Raw genomic sequence first — 20,656 nt, forward strand, 5'->3', positions numbered from 1 at the left:
AGAAAAAAAACCCAACCCTAACCTGAAAAACACAAATATATATATATATATATATATATATTAGGGCCGGGACTCGATTAAAAAAAATAATCTAATTAATCAGAGGCTTTGTAATTAATTAATCGATATTGATCGCATTTTAATCGCATATAAATATTTAGGTGATATCTGAGGCTTGATGTGCTGCGGTGATACGCAAACTCCTTCTTGCATAATTTGCACACAACCGTGCTCTTGTCTACGCTACCATCCGCCCGCTTTTTAAAACAAAATTTCCCATCCATGGGGCCAACCAAAGCAGTCTCATCTGCTTCTTCGTTCATTGTTGTTGTCTGTAGCATGGATGGTCTGAAGTCATGAACGGTAGGTGGTGCGCTAGTATAATCGGTCTCCCGGAAACTCATCAAGTGAGAAAGGTTCCGCGGTGCAAAAATTGGTGTGATTAAAATGCGTTAATTTTTTTTAACGCATTAATTTTTGTGAAATTAATTAATCGTGATTAACGCGTTAAAGTCCCGGACGATTAACGAACTAAACAGAACCTAATCAGAACGAAGGCCCTTAACTCATGTCCCTTATATATATATAGATATGTTTTGGGATAATTTTCTAATAATCCACCCCTCTTTTTTAAAGGTAATTTTCACATCACCTTTTACCTTTTACTTATTTCTTTGTGGGAGGTTATTGCCTTTTCCCCCCATGTTTTCAAAAGAAGTCAAACCAATTTGCTTCGATTTCGAAGGGTGGAATAGCTTGTGAAAGGCATCTGAATGCAGCAAAGGAAAAATGATAAGGATCCAGGTTTCAAAAGGTTAATGCCCCCCCCTCAGTATTCCATTTCTCTTCAAGTCATCACTTTGTCAAATGCATTGATGCACGCACAGTGTGATGATTAATATTGTCTCAACATGTGCGTTTGTTTGATTATTTGCTGTCGGTCAGCAGAGAGGCTAATGTCAGTGACAGAGGCTCATCGTAGAGGTGATAGCAGTGATAGCAGGAGCCTGCACCTCCATCCTCTCCAATAAGCCATAGAGTGAAGCCATGGGTGAAATGAGGTGATTCTAAATCCACTGTGCCGCTCTTGCAGTGACAACGACGAGAAGCCACTGAAGGGCAGCCAACACTCACTGAGCAGAGAGATCAAAGCAGGGGACAGCGGAGACAGCCTGGTGGACTACGGCGACGAGGATGCTCAGTTCAACGAGGACGGCTCCTTTATTGGCGAGTACGCCGGGCGAAAGGAGAAAAGGGCGTCTGCTGAGATCAAAGCCACCATTCAGACCCCGGCGTGAGGAACGGAACGGCCATCCATCCTCTCCCGGACAACGTTTTCATTAAACCTGCTGCGAGGAACAAATGAAAGAGGACACAGACATTATCCATACCGAGCACAAGTTTTGTGTCAAATGTAATGCGTCATTGCCAACTGCACACTGCCACCGTCATTTTATAAAGCTCTGTTTTGTCAAGTTGCAACAGACGACCATTACTAAATACTGTGTATATATAGTGTATATTGTATGTGCGGAGTGTCGTTTTTTTTATAATTATTATTACACACAAAATGTAGAGGGCTTGGATTTTCTTTTTATTATGTCCATTACTTCAGCTGCAGTGCCGTTTGTAGAAATGTTAGGACATTTCACTCTCCATTGCACATCGTTATATGCAGCTCTGCCTCTGATGTCATCTTGTAGCAGACCACAGATACAGGAAGTGGGGATATCAAGTTGATATTTTTCAATTGGAGCATATGTTACTGACCTTTTCTATTTGAAAGTGATTCATTAAATATGATGTAAGATGTGTATAAAGGTTGCCTATTAACTTATTTTTTTTTCCACTGGTTTTGTACCTGACAAAGTAACAATGACATTTACATATCATAAACAGTGATTCTAGAGTCATGAATCTCCCTGTGATGTTGGAGAATAAGATAAGAAGAAGTTTAGTATTTTGATCCATTGGACAGTTTGAATTACAGACCTCAGTCTGTGCTTACTGTTACAGCTCCATTAACTGCTACAGTATGAAAATATCTTGGAAATGTAATCAGTTATAATTTGCGATTTATCTGATTTTTAGAATTATAGTAAACCAATCATTTACCTTTTTAAAAAAAATCTAAATTTGTATTAAAACTACCAGTACACTGTTGAATCCAGTTTATAGACAAAATATTTTACAATGCAACTCTTTGCCAATAGCTGGTGCTGCAAATGAAGTTGCTCTGAAAACACAATCCACAGTCTTTATAGGAATAGTTTGACTTATTGGGAAATTGGCGTTGGAATTTATACCACTCTCATGTCAACAGTAAATATGTAGCACTCAGTTAGCTTAGCAATAAGCCTGGAGACCAAGGGTCAACTTACGGGGCTAAAAAAAAAGGAAGTCAATGCAGAAGTGCCAAAAACTGCAGTTCCGCTAATAGCCATTAGAGGCTGGCTCCAAAAGCGAGTCAATCCACATTGTCCCCACGTTAAAATGCCCAACTTTACAGCACAAGTTTACAGCATGATGCCAAAGCACAGTTTTGGTCACTAAAGTTAATTTCTCCATTTTGAAAAACTGTGCGTTAAGTAAATTTTTGTATAACTTAAGTTACGTATAGTTCAGGGTGTTTCATAGTGAATGGAAAGAATGGCCCACCTTACTCTGCCTTCGCTGCCTCTCTTTGGCTTACCCAGACATTCTTACATTAACCCTAACCATTCCCACTCCTCTTGCCTATGCCGAACCAATCCAACCAACAAGAGCAACGAGCACAGGCCAGTCATAGCAAGGGTAGGAAGGGTCATTCCTTCGCTAGAATTTGCAAATTTGTCTCCTCCGCAGCTCCACCCTTTTGTCTCAATATGTTCAATTCTGGCTCCAGAAAAAAACCCAAGATGACGACAGCCAAGAGGCCAAACTCCAAGTTTCAAAAAAGGAGCCCAAAAATCAATGGGTGATGTCACAGTAGCTACAGCCAATATTTCCATTAATCTATGCTGGAAACACTAGTCGCAAAGCTACAGCTTAGCAGCTGGTTAGCTTAATTTAGCGTAGAGACTGGAAACAATAGTCTCAAAGGTTTAAAGAAAAAAATCTTATTGGCAAAATTATGTACCCCAAAACAGCAAACTATTCCCATAAGGCAGTTTTCCACTGATTTAGTATTGTAATTCTATAATGTTGTGGGATATCTGGTGAAATATGTAAAAAGAAAAAAAAGGGTTAAAAACAGCAGCAGTCCCTAGTTTAGCTTGAGTTCCCAGAATCCTACACCTCCCATTATTGATCTTTCTCTCATCAGTAAGATGCTGTCGAAAAAAACGCCCAAGACTTAAAGCCTGCATTTACATAACCCTGGTGACATCACTATGACATCATCAGAGTTAAATTTCCAGACTTGACAAAGCATCTCCAAAACCACTGAACATTATGTTCACATTATGTGTGAATTGGTGGAGTGCCCCTTTAAGAAGAAAGTGCACAGTAGCAGTAATGGATTACAGACTTGTATTTGTAATCAGATTACTGTGGTCTGGTTGCATGCTTAACACCCCACCCTGCTGAAACACATTAGACTGTAGTCACTGTTGCATCAGTTTTAACAAGCCTTACTGTCACTTTGAATATACTGCCATTCAACACACAGTCATTATGTTGTTCAGCGTTAACACTTAGCACCATGATGAGAAATACTGCAATGTTTTGTAAAAGAAATTCAGCCATTGCATGTTAAGAATGTTAATTGGTGTTTTTTGATGTTATTAAATTGCTTTACTTTCTTACATCCTGGTAATGGTCTGACTGCCTGTTTGGTCCCAGCCATCGCTAACAGAGGATTATTAATGTTCTTGATACCTGCAGTAGTTTGTGCGCCCCCACAGATGAAAACATGACTGAATAAATCTCTGAGTCCACCTCCTGTCGGCAGTAAAATATGACTTAAGAGAAAGTAGTGCCTGCTGAAAACATCCTCATTCCCTCTGAATAAAATAGAAGATGTCTGACAAATTGTTGCCATTTGTGGTATGACTTTAAGAAAAGTGGAGCTGGGGTCAAGTCTCTGTCTGAGTTGAGCTTCTTGTTTGATTACTTTGGCTACGGGAGAGAATCATGAGAAATCAAAGGAGTGGGCTCAGACAGGCACTGGATCACGGAGCGAGGGCTGTAATCATGTCTGATGGTTGATAGTAGGGAGTGGAGAGTGTCACTGTGAGGGGTTCTCACCGTGTGGGTCACATCTGCCTCAGGTACGCTGTCATCACTCAGCCAGCTTTGCCTTCGCTGCAGCCGTCAGAGGCTTCAGTTCTCACATGTACGACCTTCAGGTGTTGACAATAGACCCTATGGAAGCCATTTTTGAAGGTCCTTGTCTCTCTGGCAACAATGAACAGCTGGACGTGTCGCTACATATGGCATCCACGCTGGGGGGAGCTACTTACAGAGCTTAATTCTGCATCACAACAATTACTGCTCTCTGGAGAGAGTGAATTACATCACAGTGTGAGAAATACAGTTTGGACAAAGCCTCTTAGAGAAAATACTTTGAAAAAGACAAGATGATACAAGGATTTGTCTGTAATACAACATTCTCATGGCCTCATGTACATAGTTATGTGACAAGTCCTTCTATCCATTTTGGCTGTGAAGTGCCTACTTCCTACTATAGTGTTGCAATACACAAGCTTAGTCTTGGTCTTGACTCTTTTTTTTGGTCTGACCATGTTATTTAGACAACGAACTAATACACCATGGAAGAAAGATCCATACAACATAGTAAAAATAGCTCTAAACACACGATGTAAAGCTGCTCTAAGTCGAGCCACAGAGTGCAGCTACCATTCTCACTTTGTGTCAGCATCAGGAGGAGTTAATAATCCGTGTATAGAAGAAAAGTCAAACGAGACATAAGAGCCACACTGCAATAATGAGTCCTTAATGCTCATCACCTCCCACCACCCTTATTGTTATAGCATTTAGCTTTGTGCATGTGCGTGTGCGTGCGTGTGCATGTGTAGATCCCCTATATGTTTGAAATAGGCTACTGGAGCTGCATGTTACATCAGTTTATGTTCAACCAAGGCTTCTTTTTCTTTTAATTCCATGACTTAAGAATTGACATAGCATAATGCTAGTGGCTTTATTCATTAGAGCCTAATGAAGTGATACTCAGCTTATGGCCTGAGGACCATATCTGGCCCCTGGTGTCAGATATGGTCTGGCACCAGGGGCCAGTTAAACTGAAAGTAATTGAGTTTAACATGGATAGGAAAAATGTATAACTGAGGATTTGGTTAATTTACTCATAAACAAGATAGGATGTAAACAATTACATGAATAGTTAAGATGAAGTTTTCTAATTAACAAAGCAAACCTTGGGTGAAACTAAATAAAAAGCACGGGTTGTGCCTTTTTTTGGCTTCTTGATCTGATTGGTTAATGTAGGTAGTCTATCAATCAAGCCACCTTTTGTGATTGGTTGTAAGTGAGGAAATGAAGGTGAGAGGGCGGGCCAGAAACAGTCCACAGCGGAGACTAAAGGAAAGATACAGGCGGGGATGACAGAGGAAAACATGGTAGAAGAATTACCGAGAAATACTAAATAGTCCCGTGAAAGTTTGAGCAAACGGATTGAGACTGCAGTTGTGGACAACACCGAACATTTGTCGCTTAATTTTAGTTCATTAGCTTAAAGTCAAAAGTCGCGCGCACCTGTGCTAAGCTAAAGCTAACGTCGCTGAGTGGATGGACAAGCGGACAGCTGAGAGGACTGTTTGTTTGTGGGCTTCCTGATGAGGACTCTCCGCCGCCTCCGTCTGGTTTCATCTGTCGGACCACAAAGAGTGTTTCTTCTGCACTGACGCCAAACTGTGAGTTAAACTGTCTGTGTTTTCTTGCTCTGATGAGAGCTGCACGTGAGCCGCTTCAAGACCTGCAACCTCTCTCTGCACGCGCGCGCGTGTGTGTGAGGTACCAGGTGGGGCTGAGAGTCTAGTTAATGTTACCTGAGTCTGTTATTGAAAAATACTAGTAAAATCAGAGAGATTTTTTGTTGTAATGTTTTGGGTAAAGTCAATTTGCAATGTTGTGCTTTGTGGTTATTCAGTCATCACACATAATACAATGAGTGTACATATATATGTATATATATAAACATAAACATAAATAAAATCAGTACACTGTGTATTCAGTATTGAATGAAAAGGCCCAGGCCGAAGAAAAAGCTTATTCCTACGTCCTGCATTCTTATTAATTTCAAGAATGAATAAAAAAGAAGTCATTCAGACTTGTAACTCTCAAAATGAATGTTGTAAGTCATTCATTTTAAAACCAAACATGAGTTACACATGTTTGAATTTATATTGTCATTATATTATTATATGCATAATAATATACCCTGAAAATTTTGTCATCAGATTTTGTTACACAAACCTGTCTAATATCAAGTGACGTGTTCAAGAGCGGTCTGAAATTTGCAAATCCAACAATAATTTCTGTTTTTTACAGTTTTTGCTTGTGATTAATGTTGCAGTTTTTTGTGAAGAAATCATTAGTTAGTTAGTTAGCAGCAGTGCTGAAAGTTTAAGTGACTACTACAAACAGAAACATGTTGTGTGTTGATAATCCCAATATGTCATGTTTGGGAGGTGACAAAAAGTACACTGGAAGGTGCTGTCTGCTGCTGTTTGGACAAAATTGGACAAAACATTTTTTACTTTTAAAAATTAAAGACCAAATGTAATTTAATAGTGGAGGTCTCCAAAATTGTATCCACTCACTGTGTTTGCATTTCCAAGCCTTGCAGCACCACATGGACCTTGGGTGTGATGACTTATATGAATGTCTCTATCAAACCAACACACGCACTCCTATTGTGTTGTGTGCATCGGGATCATGGAGGTCACATGATTAGTTTGACGATGATGTATACAAGTAAACTCCGGTGCAACATCCCCGGAGCAGCACTCAGCATAGAGGTGAAAGGATTTGCCTTTAATGTGAAAGCTGTAAAGTACAGCATCTTATACAGTCTTTTATGCACCATACCCTACATACGATTCCATGACCTCAGTCCATTACAATGACTATGTAACAGGCTTAAAAAAACGCTCCATTGTGAGTCCATACCTCTAATGGAATTCACAGCGGGTAATAGAAGGCGGTCGTCTCTTAGGGGCACCGCCATTTGATGAGTGATGAATAGAGCAGAGGGCAGGTCAATGACTTAAAGCACAAGGTGGACTTTTAAGAGCTCCGATGACTTGCGAATGTCCCCCCCCCTCAGACAAAGTGCTCTGACAGTGTTTAAAAAAAATCAGTTATAAATAATATAATACTCAAATGAGTGTTAGATTTCCCTGGAAGGTCTCATAAAACACCGTAAGGCCGACATCACAAAAGCAAAGGAAACAGTGGATCTAATTATCATTTCACAGTGTAGAAGTGATAAAACGTCTGCGTGCTGTTGCCTCATACCAGATGACTTCATATTTCGAGATAAAGCAAGACATATTACAATCTGTTTTTTCAATAGACGCCCTCGTAAAGCTACTTACCGGCCCATTGTAGTCCACATCAGAAATTAAAAGTGCAAATCAAACAAGTGGATGTGTGATTCATACAGTAGGGTAATGAAAAATCCTGTGTTACTGTGGCAGCGGGGGCTCTGCGCTGTAGAGCACTGATTCATTTGGAGCGCTGCTGAATTTCCAGTGCCAGCACAGTCCTGTGACTCTTTCAAAGTGCTCAGGCATCTGGGACATCTGAGGGACTGATCTGAACATATCGCACTTGCGCTGCAAATGAATTGGTCCCCCAGGTCTCCAGAGCTGTCAGCAACTCACTTTGTATGAGAGCTTCATTCATCAACACATTTTCCCTGTGAGCAGCAACTTTTGAAAAAAAAAAAAAAAAAAGACTAGGAGAGAAATGTAGCAAAACTTTTTTTTTGAGACTTGTCCTTTTTTTGGCATGCTGAATATCCATGTGGCATTGTGGAACATTTGTGGAACTAAATCATGACGCGGTGCCTGTCAAGTTGCTATATTTCTCAGGTGAGGTGTAATAGCAAGGCTCTCAGCTCTGGAGACGTGTATGTTTTTTGCCAGTTTGATCATTTTTCACTTTAGAAGTCTGTCAAGTTTAAAAAGAAAGATAAATTTGAAGGTGTATATTGGGAAACAGTTTTTCTGTGTCCTTAGTTTCTTGGAAAGAAATTTATTTGACGATAATTAGAAGGAAAATATTACTTTTAATTTTAATTAAGGAAAAGCACAGTTTAAAACTAATAATAAATGATTATTTATTTTATGGGCGACTTAATTTCCCATATACATTTAATTGCCAGATGATCTGTTGTGCACTGACTATATTTACCTGTATCACCATTCAGCTCTCCATTTCCAACAAGGTGTGTTTAACTCTGCAGAACTCTTCAAACATCCTCCATTCAGACTTCAGGTCATGGTCAGACTGAACTATTTTGGGAGGCAACACTCATTGACTCATCTATCATGGACCTGAATTGAACTGAGATCACTCAAGATTCTGAAATTATTCTTTTAATATAACGTACATTGAAAAATTCCCATGAATTGACCCAATTAATTTTTAATTTTTTCCCAGTAGAAAAAAAAAGTGCCATTAAAGTAAGATGACCTCCAACACAAACCAGCTTGTTACGAGGTTTCATAGAAACTTGAATTGTAGTAGAATATGGCATACAGCCTCATAAGGAAATTACATTCGATAATAGAAAATTATTACTATTATTATTTTTGAAGCAAGCTTAATTTTTTTTTAAAGCATGGAAATTAAGAATTTTCAAGGAAAATAAGACCATTAGGTCTCAATAATAGTCAAATTAGCCGGGCCACATCCACACTAATACGTTTTCATTTTAAAATGCTGTTTCAAAAAGGAAATTGATTTGGACAATTTTTTTTAGAAACACAAGGGCTTTTTCACAATTTCAGATAATCTCTGTCCATACAAACATGCCTGAAAATGCAAATCACATGACTATTCCCGTGCACTGGACATGAACGGGCTGATATAGACAGGAAGCAGATTGTCGGTGATAGGCTCCTTATTTAGAGAAAATACAATGGCGATGGCGAGAAATAAAATCAGACATTAAAAAATATGGCGACATGTCAGAAGCATTATCCACTGGTGGTGAAAGGCGTGGCAATGGTAAAGGAGTATTCATACTATTTTTGCAGGGTATAAGTCAAAGCATACACAAGGCATCATAGGTAGAAGTCAGTCGTTTTGTCCTGCGGCAGACAGTACGCACCATTTCAGGGTCAAACGACATACTGTATGCATCATGTTTTCGAGAGAGATCACAAAACACAGAAATAAAACAGGTTATACTCAGCGCACAGCTTCTACCGATCTTCAGAGCTCAGATAATCGGCACTTAGATATACACTACACTCAGATGAGGGGCAGCTTGAACACTGGAGCATTTACATAGTTTTTTATTGTATGATACTTGAGCGTTGACTTCCTTGTGACCCTACTTGAGAAGCAGTTGCGAGGGTAATGATGATTACATAGCAATGTCAACTGTCTGCGCCCAGCACTTGATGATGTGTAATCCAAACTCTCAGGCAACACGGCGCGTTCTTTCTGGGGAGGTGATAATTTACTGGAGAGGTGTGGGAAGCCTGGAGTGCGAGAATATCCTTTCAGTAATTGTGAAGGGGCTGTGAGCGGGCCAGCGCAGACTGACTTATCTAGCACAGACAGATGCTGATTGTGGGCTCGGCTGCCACCGATCTGGGAATGTAGGCTACGGGGGAACACATGGCGGGGCAAAGGTAGCAGGGGACCCACGGGAGGCCGGCAGATGGGCCTATATTAGACATCTCAGATAGCTCTGCTTCTCCCTGGATGCAGCCCAACACTGTCAGGTCAGAGAGTGAAGCATCGGCCCCTTCAGATCCAGGTGGCTCCATGTTTGACCTCACTTCTCCATTCATCTGCTGCCACGTGTTCTCGCCTCGTTCTGCACACCTCATTCTGCAGTGCATTGACGAGCACAAAGAAGAGACACCTACTTTTTGTTCTAGCAGGAAAGCTTAGTTATACTTCTTTAACAATACAGGCAACAATGTAACAGTACAGATACATGGTAAATGCTAAAATGTTAAGTAATAGTGGCACAAGAAGAGTCATTGCACTGACTCATTTATGTCAGTTATCCAGGTTTCTACAAACAGACCTGAGCCATAGGAATCCAAAAGAGTCTGATTTATTGCTTATGAATTCAACCTTTCATTTGTGACAGAAAGATTCAGTTATTTTTATTTCAAGATGTGCATTAATTGATTTTTAGCCTTATGGAATGAGCAGAAGTGAAAACACAGCATTGGCATGTTACTAGCTTACAAAGATAATATGTTATATGTGTTGGCATTTCTCCCTTTGCTAAGCCCCGCCCCACAGATGCAGACTGGCCAATCATAGTGTAGTATCGGCTAGCTCCGACCAGGATCAGACATGGCTGTGCTCCATTGACTCTTATGCAGTAATTTCAGATTTTCTTCATTGCAGGCTGGTTTTGTGGATTTTGAGCAATAAACTTTTCTTGGGACAGTCGTAATGAAAGTCATTACCAGAAGAGGTTTGAAGGACATATACATTTCTTTTCCGTTCCAAAAGCAAAACCAAACCCTGAAAAGTGTAGGGATAGCTAGCTAGCTAGTTCAGTGTCAGCAAAGGTTTCCTTTAATTGTATCGTCTTCTGTCTCAATCGCTGAGTATCAGAATCAGAATCAGAATCAGAATACTTTATTCATCCCAAGGGAAATTCTGTAAAATGACGAAAAACACAACCGAAACTCTCTCTACCAGCATCTTTAGAGAGGGCCCGTAACTTCCAAGTTAAACCAATGGAAGAAAGTAAGAAAAACAAGGAAAAAAGAAGGAAAAGTACTTAGAAAAACAAAGTTGAGACGGAGCAATGATTACAGGCTGCTATGCACCTCGGCGCATGCGCACAATCAAGTAATTACTTTTGTACTTTGATACATTAGCCGTAAGCTTAGTCTATCTTGGTTAACAATCTGAATCATTTTAACCTGTTTTTGTTGCTGAGTGAGTTTGACGTCGTATACTAGGCATCAACCGATATTGGCTTTTCAGGGCTGAAACTGATCAATTATTAGTAGTTAATAAGACAGATAACTAATATTTGGAAATGATATGCAGTAACAATAAAAATGAAAGTATTTCTGTCAATATTTAGATTTTGGAATATAACAAACTCTGACACAAAACTTTGTTTCAGTGCCTTTAGCAAATGTTTAGTCAAAACTGAAATTTTCAACATCATATACAGCAAGTTCCCCACATTTTGTCAAATGAAAATTGAAATAAAAAATGACTAAATAAAAATATCTTACTAAGGTTTTACAAAGTGAAAATTCCTCTCATGCTGGCACTTTCTTTGAACTTTTTAATCATTTTATTGGTGATCATCAAAATAAAATGCAGTTTCAGATAATTGGCAAAATGCTAAATATTGGCTCCAATAATTATACAGGACAGAATCTGTCGACCTAGTATATATATATATATATATATATATATACACACACACAGTATCCTTCAGACTCATGTTGTAGACCCTCTGTGTGCTTTCTCTGAAATTGCTTTTTAATTTTTCCAAAAGATTTTATTTCTTCAGGGATTGCAGTTTAACACTGTAGGCTTCATGCTAGCTCTTGTAGCTTGACAGACCATCACACAGGGGTGGGGCTCAGCAAAGGGTCAATTGCCTATGTACACTATATATATATATATATATCTATGTACACACACACACACACACACACACACACGCACACATACATATACATTTGTTACTATGTACCATGCATTTTACATTGCACTTATTTAGTTATTTCTGAATTAAAAAAATATTAATTAGTGTAGCTTTAAAATAATATTTTGTGTGACATTTCCATATAAGAACTGTTTTTGCTATTTCCCATGTCACATATTGTGTTGTCCTCAATACTTGGTTTCAGGCAAGGTTTTACCACAAAAAAAAGCTAATTTGCATACTTTATTTATTTCTATTTAATAATCTGGATACTGTCTGTTAGCTATAATGGTAACTGTGTCTATCTTTGGCAGACTGCAACACAGTAAAAAGAATAACTACACAGTAATTAGCTCTAAGTGTGTTGACAAAGAATAATAACATATTAAAGCTGCTGTAATTGCTATTTTTGTATAAAAAAATGTTCCAAATGACAATGTGAAAGCAGTGTGAAAGATGCCTCTGGCAGTGATTAGCCTATAGGGAATTAACACCTGTTTTCAGAGAAAAAGCGGTAAAAACCCACCGTGCAGCTACTCAGCACCAAGAAGAAGAAAGACACAGTCAGCGGCAAGGGTTATAATATGTCATTATTGTGTTCCCAACTTGTTTCCACTGCCCCCGAAGTGGCCAATAAAACCACTAATTGCAGGTTTAATTATCAGCATGGTCTCTACTTAAAAGACTAATATCCCCAGAAATGTGGTAGATACACATGAAATCATAAACAAAAACTGTCACAGCACTTCATACATGTAATAGAGCTACATTAGTGGATAATTAGAGAAAGTCAAAAGTTCAAATGATGATTAAATCCCATAAAGTTCTTCCACAGTAAATACTCCCCATCTCTGCGTAATGTGAACTGATACACAGGGAAAAAGGGTAATCCAGGAATCGCCCGCGGCTTGTATTCAATAACAATGCAATTTCAGAGCTGCTTGTATTATTTATTGAAGTGCTGTTGAGGGCACTGAACAAATTTTCTTTAATGTCCAAATGGCTTCTTGCAAATCCTGGTTCACTGTATTTTGGTTTGACAATTATTACCCTGGATACAACGTCCTCTGCAAAGGACAAATAGACTTCTTAATGCAAGTGTATGGCAATACATATGTTAATATATTGTATCTGTTGTCATAAGCTTTCCAGGGCATTAGCAGTTTAATTTAGAGGCCATCTGGGAAAGTGTAATGTAGATAACCAGATTAGAATACATGGGGTTTTGATGCATGTGTTTGCACCTCTCCTTCAAATCAAGTTTTATTGCAGTGCAGCACGGGATACTGGGAATGTTTGGTTTAATGGTATTTCACCTGTGTGAGACTTGTTTTTCAAAGATGGGGAAGAAGAGAAAAGAAAAAAAAAACCTCTTTGCTAAATGTTTACATTGAATGTGCAGGCAAAGAGGGGTGAAATACTGATTTTAAATATATAGAGCTAACTGTGTGAAACAGTTTTTGGCTTTTTGTACAAGAAATCAATCCAGTGCATGTGGTTTCTACATGATTTCCTGCTAGAGTACCTCAGTGTTGTGTATAAAGACACTGAATAAATGGTATTCATTGAACATACTCATGTTTTTGGTGATCAGCACAGTGAACACATCAGTTTGCAACTTAAAAGCATGAATGTGAGTGTATTTATTACAACAACAGTTAATGGCACAAGTTTTACAGCACCGGGCATGCCAACATATCACAACACCTTGGCATGGTTTACAAGTGCTAATGGTGACTCAGACAAGGCAGATGGTACTGCTCAAGCTTCTCTTATCAATATATAAAGGATTTTAATGAGTAAATCAGTACACACTCCAACGGAAATAATCTTACATTTATATTCATATAGTGCCACAAATTGTGCCGTCAGAACGTTGGCCACATTGGCAATAAATTTGAACTGACACATCGAAATGAATCATCTTATCAGTGTTGGGAATATCTGCAAGTGACTGATGACCACAAGAAATCAGTAACAAAGCATATGACTATGATTCACCAGCCGTAAAGTTGAGTTTATTTGTTATGGACATCACAGTATCATTAGAAATGTATATTTATGCACAAGAACCAGATGCCCTGTGTTTAATATTTGTATCCATTTGCAACACTTGTTCCCAGGAGACTTTAAAAATTAGAATGTTGAAAAGAAAAGAAAATGCATCGGCAAGCACATACACAGATTAAAAAAAAAAAAAGTTAGTGAATCAATACAAAAAATACATACATACATACATACATACCACAAATACCTGCATTAAGATACATCCACAAAAAAAACACATAAATGATATCCCCAAGCCATCCCCAGCAATACATCCACCCAACTACAACTCAAACTTACTTATTTTTCTCTAAATTGCAGAACTGAAATCAGATCTTTTAGATTTAGTAACTAGTTGAACGTATCCTCATACAACGGTCTGTAGGATATCCTACTAATTAGTGACCCACAAATGATGTTACGTACTTAACATATTTATGGAGGATAGGTGTAGGTAAATAAAATTACTGTGATTAGGTTTTGGAAAAGAAGCATGGTGATGATGTACCTGAAAATGACTCCAATTTCAAACCGTTCTGAACACGGGACTCCTGGGAGAAAGTCCTGTGTTTTTTGACTCCCCCACCCCAGCTGGCCTCCTTACTACTCTACTCTACTACTACTCTACTCTTCACCTCTGTCAGCAAATCTGTCACCTGATCGCAGCCTTCCCAGATACATGGGGTTATACACTGTGTACTGGCTCATGATTACTTGGGATGTGTTTAAGTTCAGGTGCATTACTTTTTGTAGGAAAACATACAAATTATTTCCATCTTTTGTGGCAATGTGAAAACATCTCACAGTTTTGGAACTTCACTGCCAACGAAGGTATTAATATTTTTAATATAAAGAAAAAAACAGGCCTCTTTTTGCTGAGCCTGCCCACTAAAAATGTGCCACTCCCTTCGCTGAAATGCACACTGCTTGATAAATTGCTATTTTTAGTAAGGAAATTAAGGACTCTACTGGACAATGTTGTGTTGCATTGTTTTGTGTTGTGCTGTGTTGTCTTGTACTGTTTTTATTGATATTATGGAAAAAATAATAATTATCATTAGAAAAAAAATGACCAGCTTGCTTGGAAACATTTGAATTTTCAATTTTATGCTTTTGAATTGTTGCATAACGTGGTTCATGCAGGCCAAACAAAACTTTCATTGCATCTTAAGTAGGCCTACACCTTCTCTACACCACTTGATTCACTTTCTGCATAGTATGATAAATTGTTTTCTTGGCTTTTAAAAGTAACCTCTGTGACAGAAGTTACAAACGTAAACTAGTTAATTCTTTGGGGACTGTAAGTGTGAACTAGTTCATTTCAGTAACTGAACTCTAAGATAACTCTTGTGAAGTGTGAATTCACAAAATACTGGCGTTCCCACCAAGCAGCCAATTGTGTCCCAGTCAGATGAATATAGGTTATAGAATGGTCCTTTTAATTTTAGTAATGTATGTTATCCTACAAAACCTGCTGTAGTGTAATCAATCAGACAAAGCCTCTTTCTGACACTGCTAGGTATGAGACGAGCTGTTTCCCCTGGGCCCTGGTCTTAGCTCAGGGTAAGACTAATGACTCTCTGGCTTGAGTGGCCTGAGCCTCGCTGTGGCCCTTCCCTCTGGCTCCCAGCTGCTACAGTGCTTTCGAGAAGGCTCTTCCGCTCTGATCCAATCAGGTGAGGGCTCGTGTTATCTGCTGCGAATTCGCCTGCGCCGCCAGCCACCTGCATGGGCCGCCTCACCGGGGGCTGTGTCCCGCAGAGGCAGAAACAGGTCTCTCAAAGATTCGGTCCACATTTTTCATACAAGTTACTGCAGGATAAGCTCTGAGCTGATCCCCTAACATGGCACTTTGAAATGCCCTCCTACTTTGAGAGGATCAGCCTCAATGCACCACAGTCATAGCAATTTAGGCTCTGTCGCTTCTGACCTTCAGGAGGAAGAAAGGAGCAGAGTGAAGATAGTAAGCAAAGAAATAAACAAGAATTTTTGGGCCGCAAAATGGCCGTAATAAATCTGCAGAGAACAGAGATATTCCGCCAACAAATTCAATTCAGGGAGAGATTTTTGGTTGTCAAAGCTCACTTTGTGTCCTTTACTCTCTCTATTTCACAGTAAAATGTCCTCAGGTGATGGAACCCTTTCCACCTGACATTAACATGCCGCTCTGGCTTTATAGTTCATCACTGGAACACACATTAAAATCCTATTTCTCTCTCCTTCACCAAACATTTGTCATGCACATCATCTGCTCCTCCAGTGTCTTCTTCTATTCTGCCAGAGCTGATGGTGCTTCCATCATTACAAACGCATGTTGAGCGTGAAAACATTGTTCAGCGCAACTTAACTTCATCAAAAACTCCAGACAAAATGCAAAGGTTTCATACCTATGCCAGATTTGTCCTGCTGTGCTGCAGGAGAAAGTACTTAAAATGTCCAATGTGGCGTCTAGGACATATTCCAACACATTATCATCCCAAGTTGTCAGATATTGCTGCTTGATCAGTGCTGTTGTTGTTTGAGGACTGTGTGTCAATTTACTCCTGTTAAATGCATTTAGTATTTTGCAAATACTTTTCCATTTTCAAAGGAAATGTGCAGCTTCTGCATATTTGATGCAGTCTTTTCCAGAATAAACGTACGTCAATAAAACACCTCATATTTACATGTATTTCCTTTCAACGCAAGTACGAGGTTAGATTTAGAAAAAAACATTGTGGTTTGGCCCTACAATCATATGGGAAGAGAACATCGGGTTCCTGGGTGAACGTTCGGGGTATGTTGGACCTATCCAACTCCATTCCGCCCAGCCCTAAAGGGACTCTCCTGCTTCTTTCATTACATCATTACTGACAGCAAACAAGCTGATACTGTCCAGTGGCGTAGTATTCTGCTGTGACAGGTTCCATCTGGCAGGGTTATAAACTGTTGCCTCATGCCAACACATCATACAACCAAGACCGGTCCTGTCTGGGGCAATATAAACTGACGCCAGCTGCCGGCGTTTCATACTGCCACATAAGGTGGCCTTTGGCATTGCTGTCTGACTCTGAAACAACTTACCAAGTGGCGGTATTTGACAACTTCAGAGTGAGAATGGACTGCATATTCATTGTATGAATTATGTCATTTTGGGTTTAAATGCAGACTTCAGTGTCAGGGTCATAAATCTTCATTTATGGAACAAGCAGATTTATAATATTACAAGTTGCTATGTGTTACATGAAGAGTGTCCCTCCTAGTGATTAACCCACTGAGACTTACCACCTAACTGCATCTCGACAGAGGCTTTTAGCCTCTTTTAGCTCATTGATTTCGTTTTCCAGCTTATAAAGTCCCTTTAACTTAGTTGCTACTGCTGTTGGAAACAAACTTGTGTGCCAGACATAATCATTTATGGTCTGGAATCAATAATATGTACCCTTGTATTAATCATTTGTGCATATAAATTGCATGCTCTCAATTCATTTGTGGAGTGAGACACCCACTCTCAGGCTCTCTTGCTCTCTTGACACCTAAACAAATCTCACAGCAAAGAGGAAGTCACAGAGCCACTTGATAATGAAATATATACAGTAGCAGTAAAGGTTAATTAGGCTGTCTCTGCACAAAGGCGGCTGAACGTCAAGCTTTTAATTCCACATTCCAGCAACAAAAATGGTCCATAAACATTACAGAGTGTAAAAGCCATAATTGCGTGGCTTTAGTTCACATAAGTGCAGACGCACTTTACACACACTCTTGCACACATACAGACCTCTCCAAAATCACAAAAAGTAGTGTATGTGTTCATGTATGTTGATTTTAGCCTTTTTCACTTTGCTGTCCAATTTTATATTTTCTAATACATAAATACTTTACACCAATTATGTTCATATCACTGAATTATCTGGGGTTGTGAAGAAATCTAGTACTTATGTTTGTTCCCGTAACCTCAGGATTATTATTATTAAGAATGGTGCTGTGCACATTGTTCTGCAAGTGGCACAGCAGCCGTAATGATACCATCACTGCAATGAATGCTCACACCCCAGCAATTACTTAATTTTGGCCGGAGCGTGGACCTTTCATTATCTTTTCTCTCTCAGGTCTGTGGCTGTCACATTCAGCTTTTCCTTCTTCACACGCTTAAGTGCCTAAACTGCAATTCCTTAAATGGCCACTTGAGGCTTGTTCCAAAAGTGCATCAATCCTTTTAGACCTTCATGTCAAAATGCCCAATTTTAGAGCAGAACTAAGCATGTTCACAGCCCCGTACAAAAAAACGGTTTTGGTCTCTATACAGTTTCCCCTAGTAGCTGCAATGTAGGAAGTAAGGGATCAAAGCAAGTTAATTCCTAATAATGTGGAAGAAAATACTTCACTAAAGACATTAAACTGAAAGTAAATAAGTTTGATAAAGAGAGAAAAAATGGTGAATCAAGAGATTAAGAAAATTTACTTCAACAAGATAAAATAAACAGTTTTAATTAATATTGTTATTAACATTGCTGACTGGACTGATGTTGAAGTGTGAGTTGAATTTTCTGTCCTTTATTCCACACTGAAACCAAACTACTTAAAACCCTGCAACTTTTTTCATTTGCACGCGTATGTGAGAATGTGTTTGGTATCACAGTGGGGTTTAGTGTCTAGTTCAGGATCAGTCTGAGTCTTCTATAAAGGAGTAACTTTGAAAGGGATGAGAAATAGGGATTTACTTATTTCTGTAATGTTAATTATGTTTATTATTCAAAAAAAACCATTTTTTCAGTTTTGGGTTTTTACTGCAGTTTGCAATGCATGGCCTGATGTCTCTTTACGGTCGTGTCTTTGTGTTGTCATGGACACATTGTACACAAACCAACTTGCCAACAGCTTGCAAGGCTGGGGCAGAAATGCATGCATGAAAGCTTTCTGGTTTGAAGGAGAAATACACCTATTTTTAAACATAAGAAAGACTTGGAAATCAACAGGTTTTTTTTTTTGGAATATGGGCAAATATCGCAGCTCCGGCCTTTGGGTGGTTGAAGGAATTAAAAGGGAGTATGAGCGAGCATGATCCAACAAGTCCAAGACCTGTAGGAAAATGTGAAAAATTCCTATTTTAATGCATAAAAGCAAAACGACAAGCTGCTCCAGCTGCTCTAATTTTCCACATTTTGACATAATAAACAACATATTCGGGCATGTTAATCAGAGAATGCACGGCTGCATATATCCAGGAATATTAGTGGAATCTGAATTTTCATTAGCTATGTAAATAGCTCAGCGGGAACAATGTCTTTTTTTTGGAATAAGAATGTGCATGTAAATGTACTCAGTGACTCACTTAAGAAATCTGATTTTATTGTTTGCTGGCCATAAGCAGACATCTCATTATGCACCTGCTCCATACACCTCCTGATGACAAAGTCAGCTCATACACTACATCACTTATAATGATATGATGATGATAATAGTGCAAATGCATTCATAGTTTGCAGAAATGTACAATGCTAACATGTTCTTTTAGTGATTGAGCTCTTAGTGGACTACTGTTCTATCACTATAATGCACACATTTTATGTGAAAGTATATTTCAACTGCTCCCTTTTTTTGTATCGGCCTCACATGTTGGTTTGCAAATTCATTTCAGGAATTTCTGTATCACCTCAAGCCACAAAATGTATGCAGGAGCTTGTAGTCATCCTGTGTTGTGTCCATGTGACATTGCTCTGCAGTGGACAGCCCAAAACTTAATAACATTTGAAAAGAAGGCACGATACACCAGCAGTGCCACAGGAAAGATTGTTTTCAGGAATGATGACCTCGTCGAAATTGATCCTCTCTACATGAGAGGAGATGAAAGAAGCTAACAGGTGACGCTTATCTGATGTTAGAGCAGATTATCTGATTGCATTGTCTAACTGACCGGAATCCTGCTGCTACTGTTTTGCCTCTGCAGAGCTCACATATCTTAACTTGATCTCAGTCTATAAATCAATTTGAGGCTTTGTGTTTATTTTTGTGTCTTGAGAATGTTCTAGCAGATGTAAAAGGTTAATCCATATAGCCCAAACTTCACTGAGTACAGAGGAATGATGACCTCACACCCTCAACAGTGCAATAATATATTACTTGTATGCTTTCATGGTCCAACAGTATTGGAGATATTAAATATGACTTGTATTTGTAAGAAAAAAAAGACAAAATAATATGACACTGACTGCTTTGTTGTGAAAATCAAATAAAACACTTTCCTCGAAGAAAGATGAAGTTCCATCTCATTGATAAGGCAATGATGTATGCCATGGGTCAGGCAGGGAGAGGCGATAATGATGATAGTCATTTAACATATTTACTGGCGTGCACTGGATTACCATCTGCAATTTTATGGTTGATTTAGAATCACTTTATCCTCTCTTTTATAGCGGAGATTTCACAATCAAATGTGCATCAGCCACCCTTTTATCATCTTGTGTTTGCTGAGCCAGCAAAGAGCAGTTTATTGCCATGAGGAAAAAAGGAGTATTTCATTATGTCCCAATACAAATGCTTTTTATCTGAGTCTGTTTTTCAGAGGGAGGCCTCCATGTTTGGCTGGCTTCTTGACCAGAGCTCATCATTAACCAAGCCCGCACACTGCACAGTCTTTACAAGGCTGAGTCAGTTAATGGTTTGAGGGATGATGGATTCATAAATGAATACCAGCCCTCCATCACCTCCTTTATTATTTCCCCCAGAGTATAACAGTCACTGACAGGATGTGATTGAGGCTTCTAATGCATATTATATAAGAGATGTCCCGATCAA

General features: G+C 39.0%; 1 protein-coding gene across 4 annotated transcripts in view; it reads left to right on the forward strand.

Annotated features, from left to right (window-relative positions):
* Positions 1 to 3,304, forward strand: part of chl1b (cell adhesion molecule L1-like b) — a 90,287-nt gene extending 86,983 nt beyond the window's left edge. For all 4 annotated transcript variants that reach the window (XM_042499211.1, XM_042499228.1, XM_042499220.1 and 1 more), the window contains one exon: positions 1,094 to 3,304. In XM_042499211.1, coding sequence (XP_042355145.1) covers positions 1,094 to 1,298 — 205 coding nt within the window. In that variant the 3' untranslated portion in view covers positions 1,299 to 3,304. The remainder of the gene's footprint in view (positions 1 to 1,093) is intronic.
* Positions 3,305 to 20,656: the final 17,352 nt, after the last annotated feature.

Source organism: Plectropomus leopardus, chromosome 2 (genome assembly GCF_008729295.1).
Source record: "Plectropomus leopardus isolate mb chromosome 2, YSFRI_Pleo_2.0, whole genome shotgun sequence".
Classification (NCBI taxonomy): Eukaryota; Metazoa; Chordata; class Actinopteri; order Perciformes; family Serranidae; genus Plectropomus; species Plectropomus leopardus.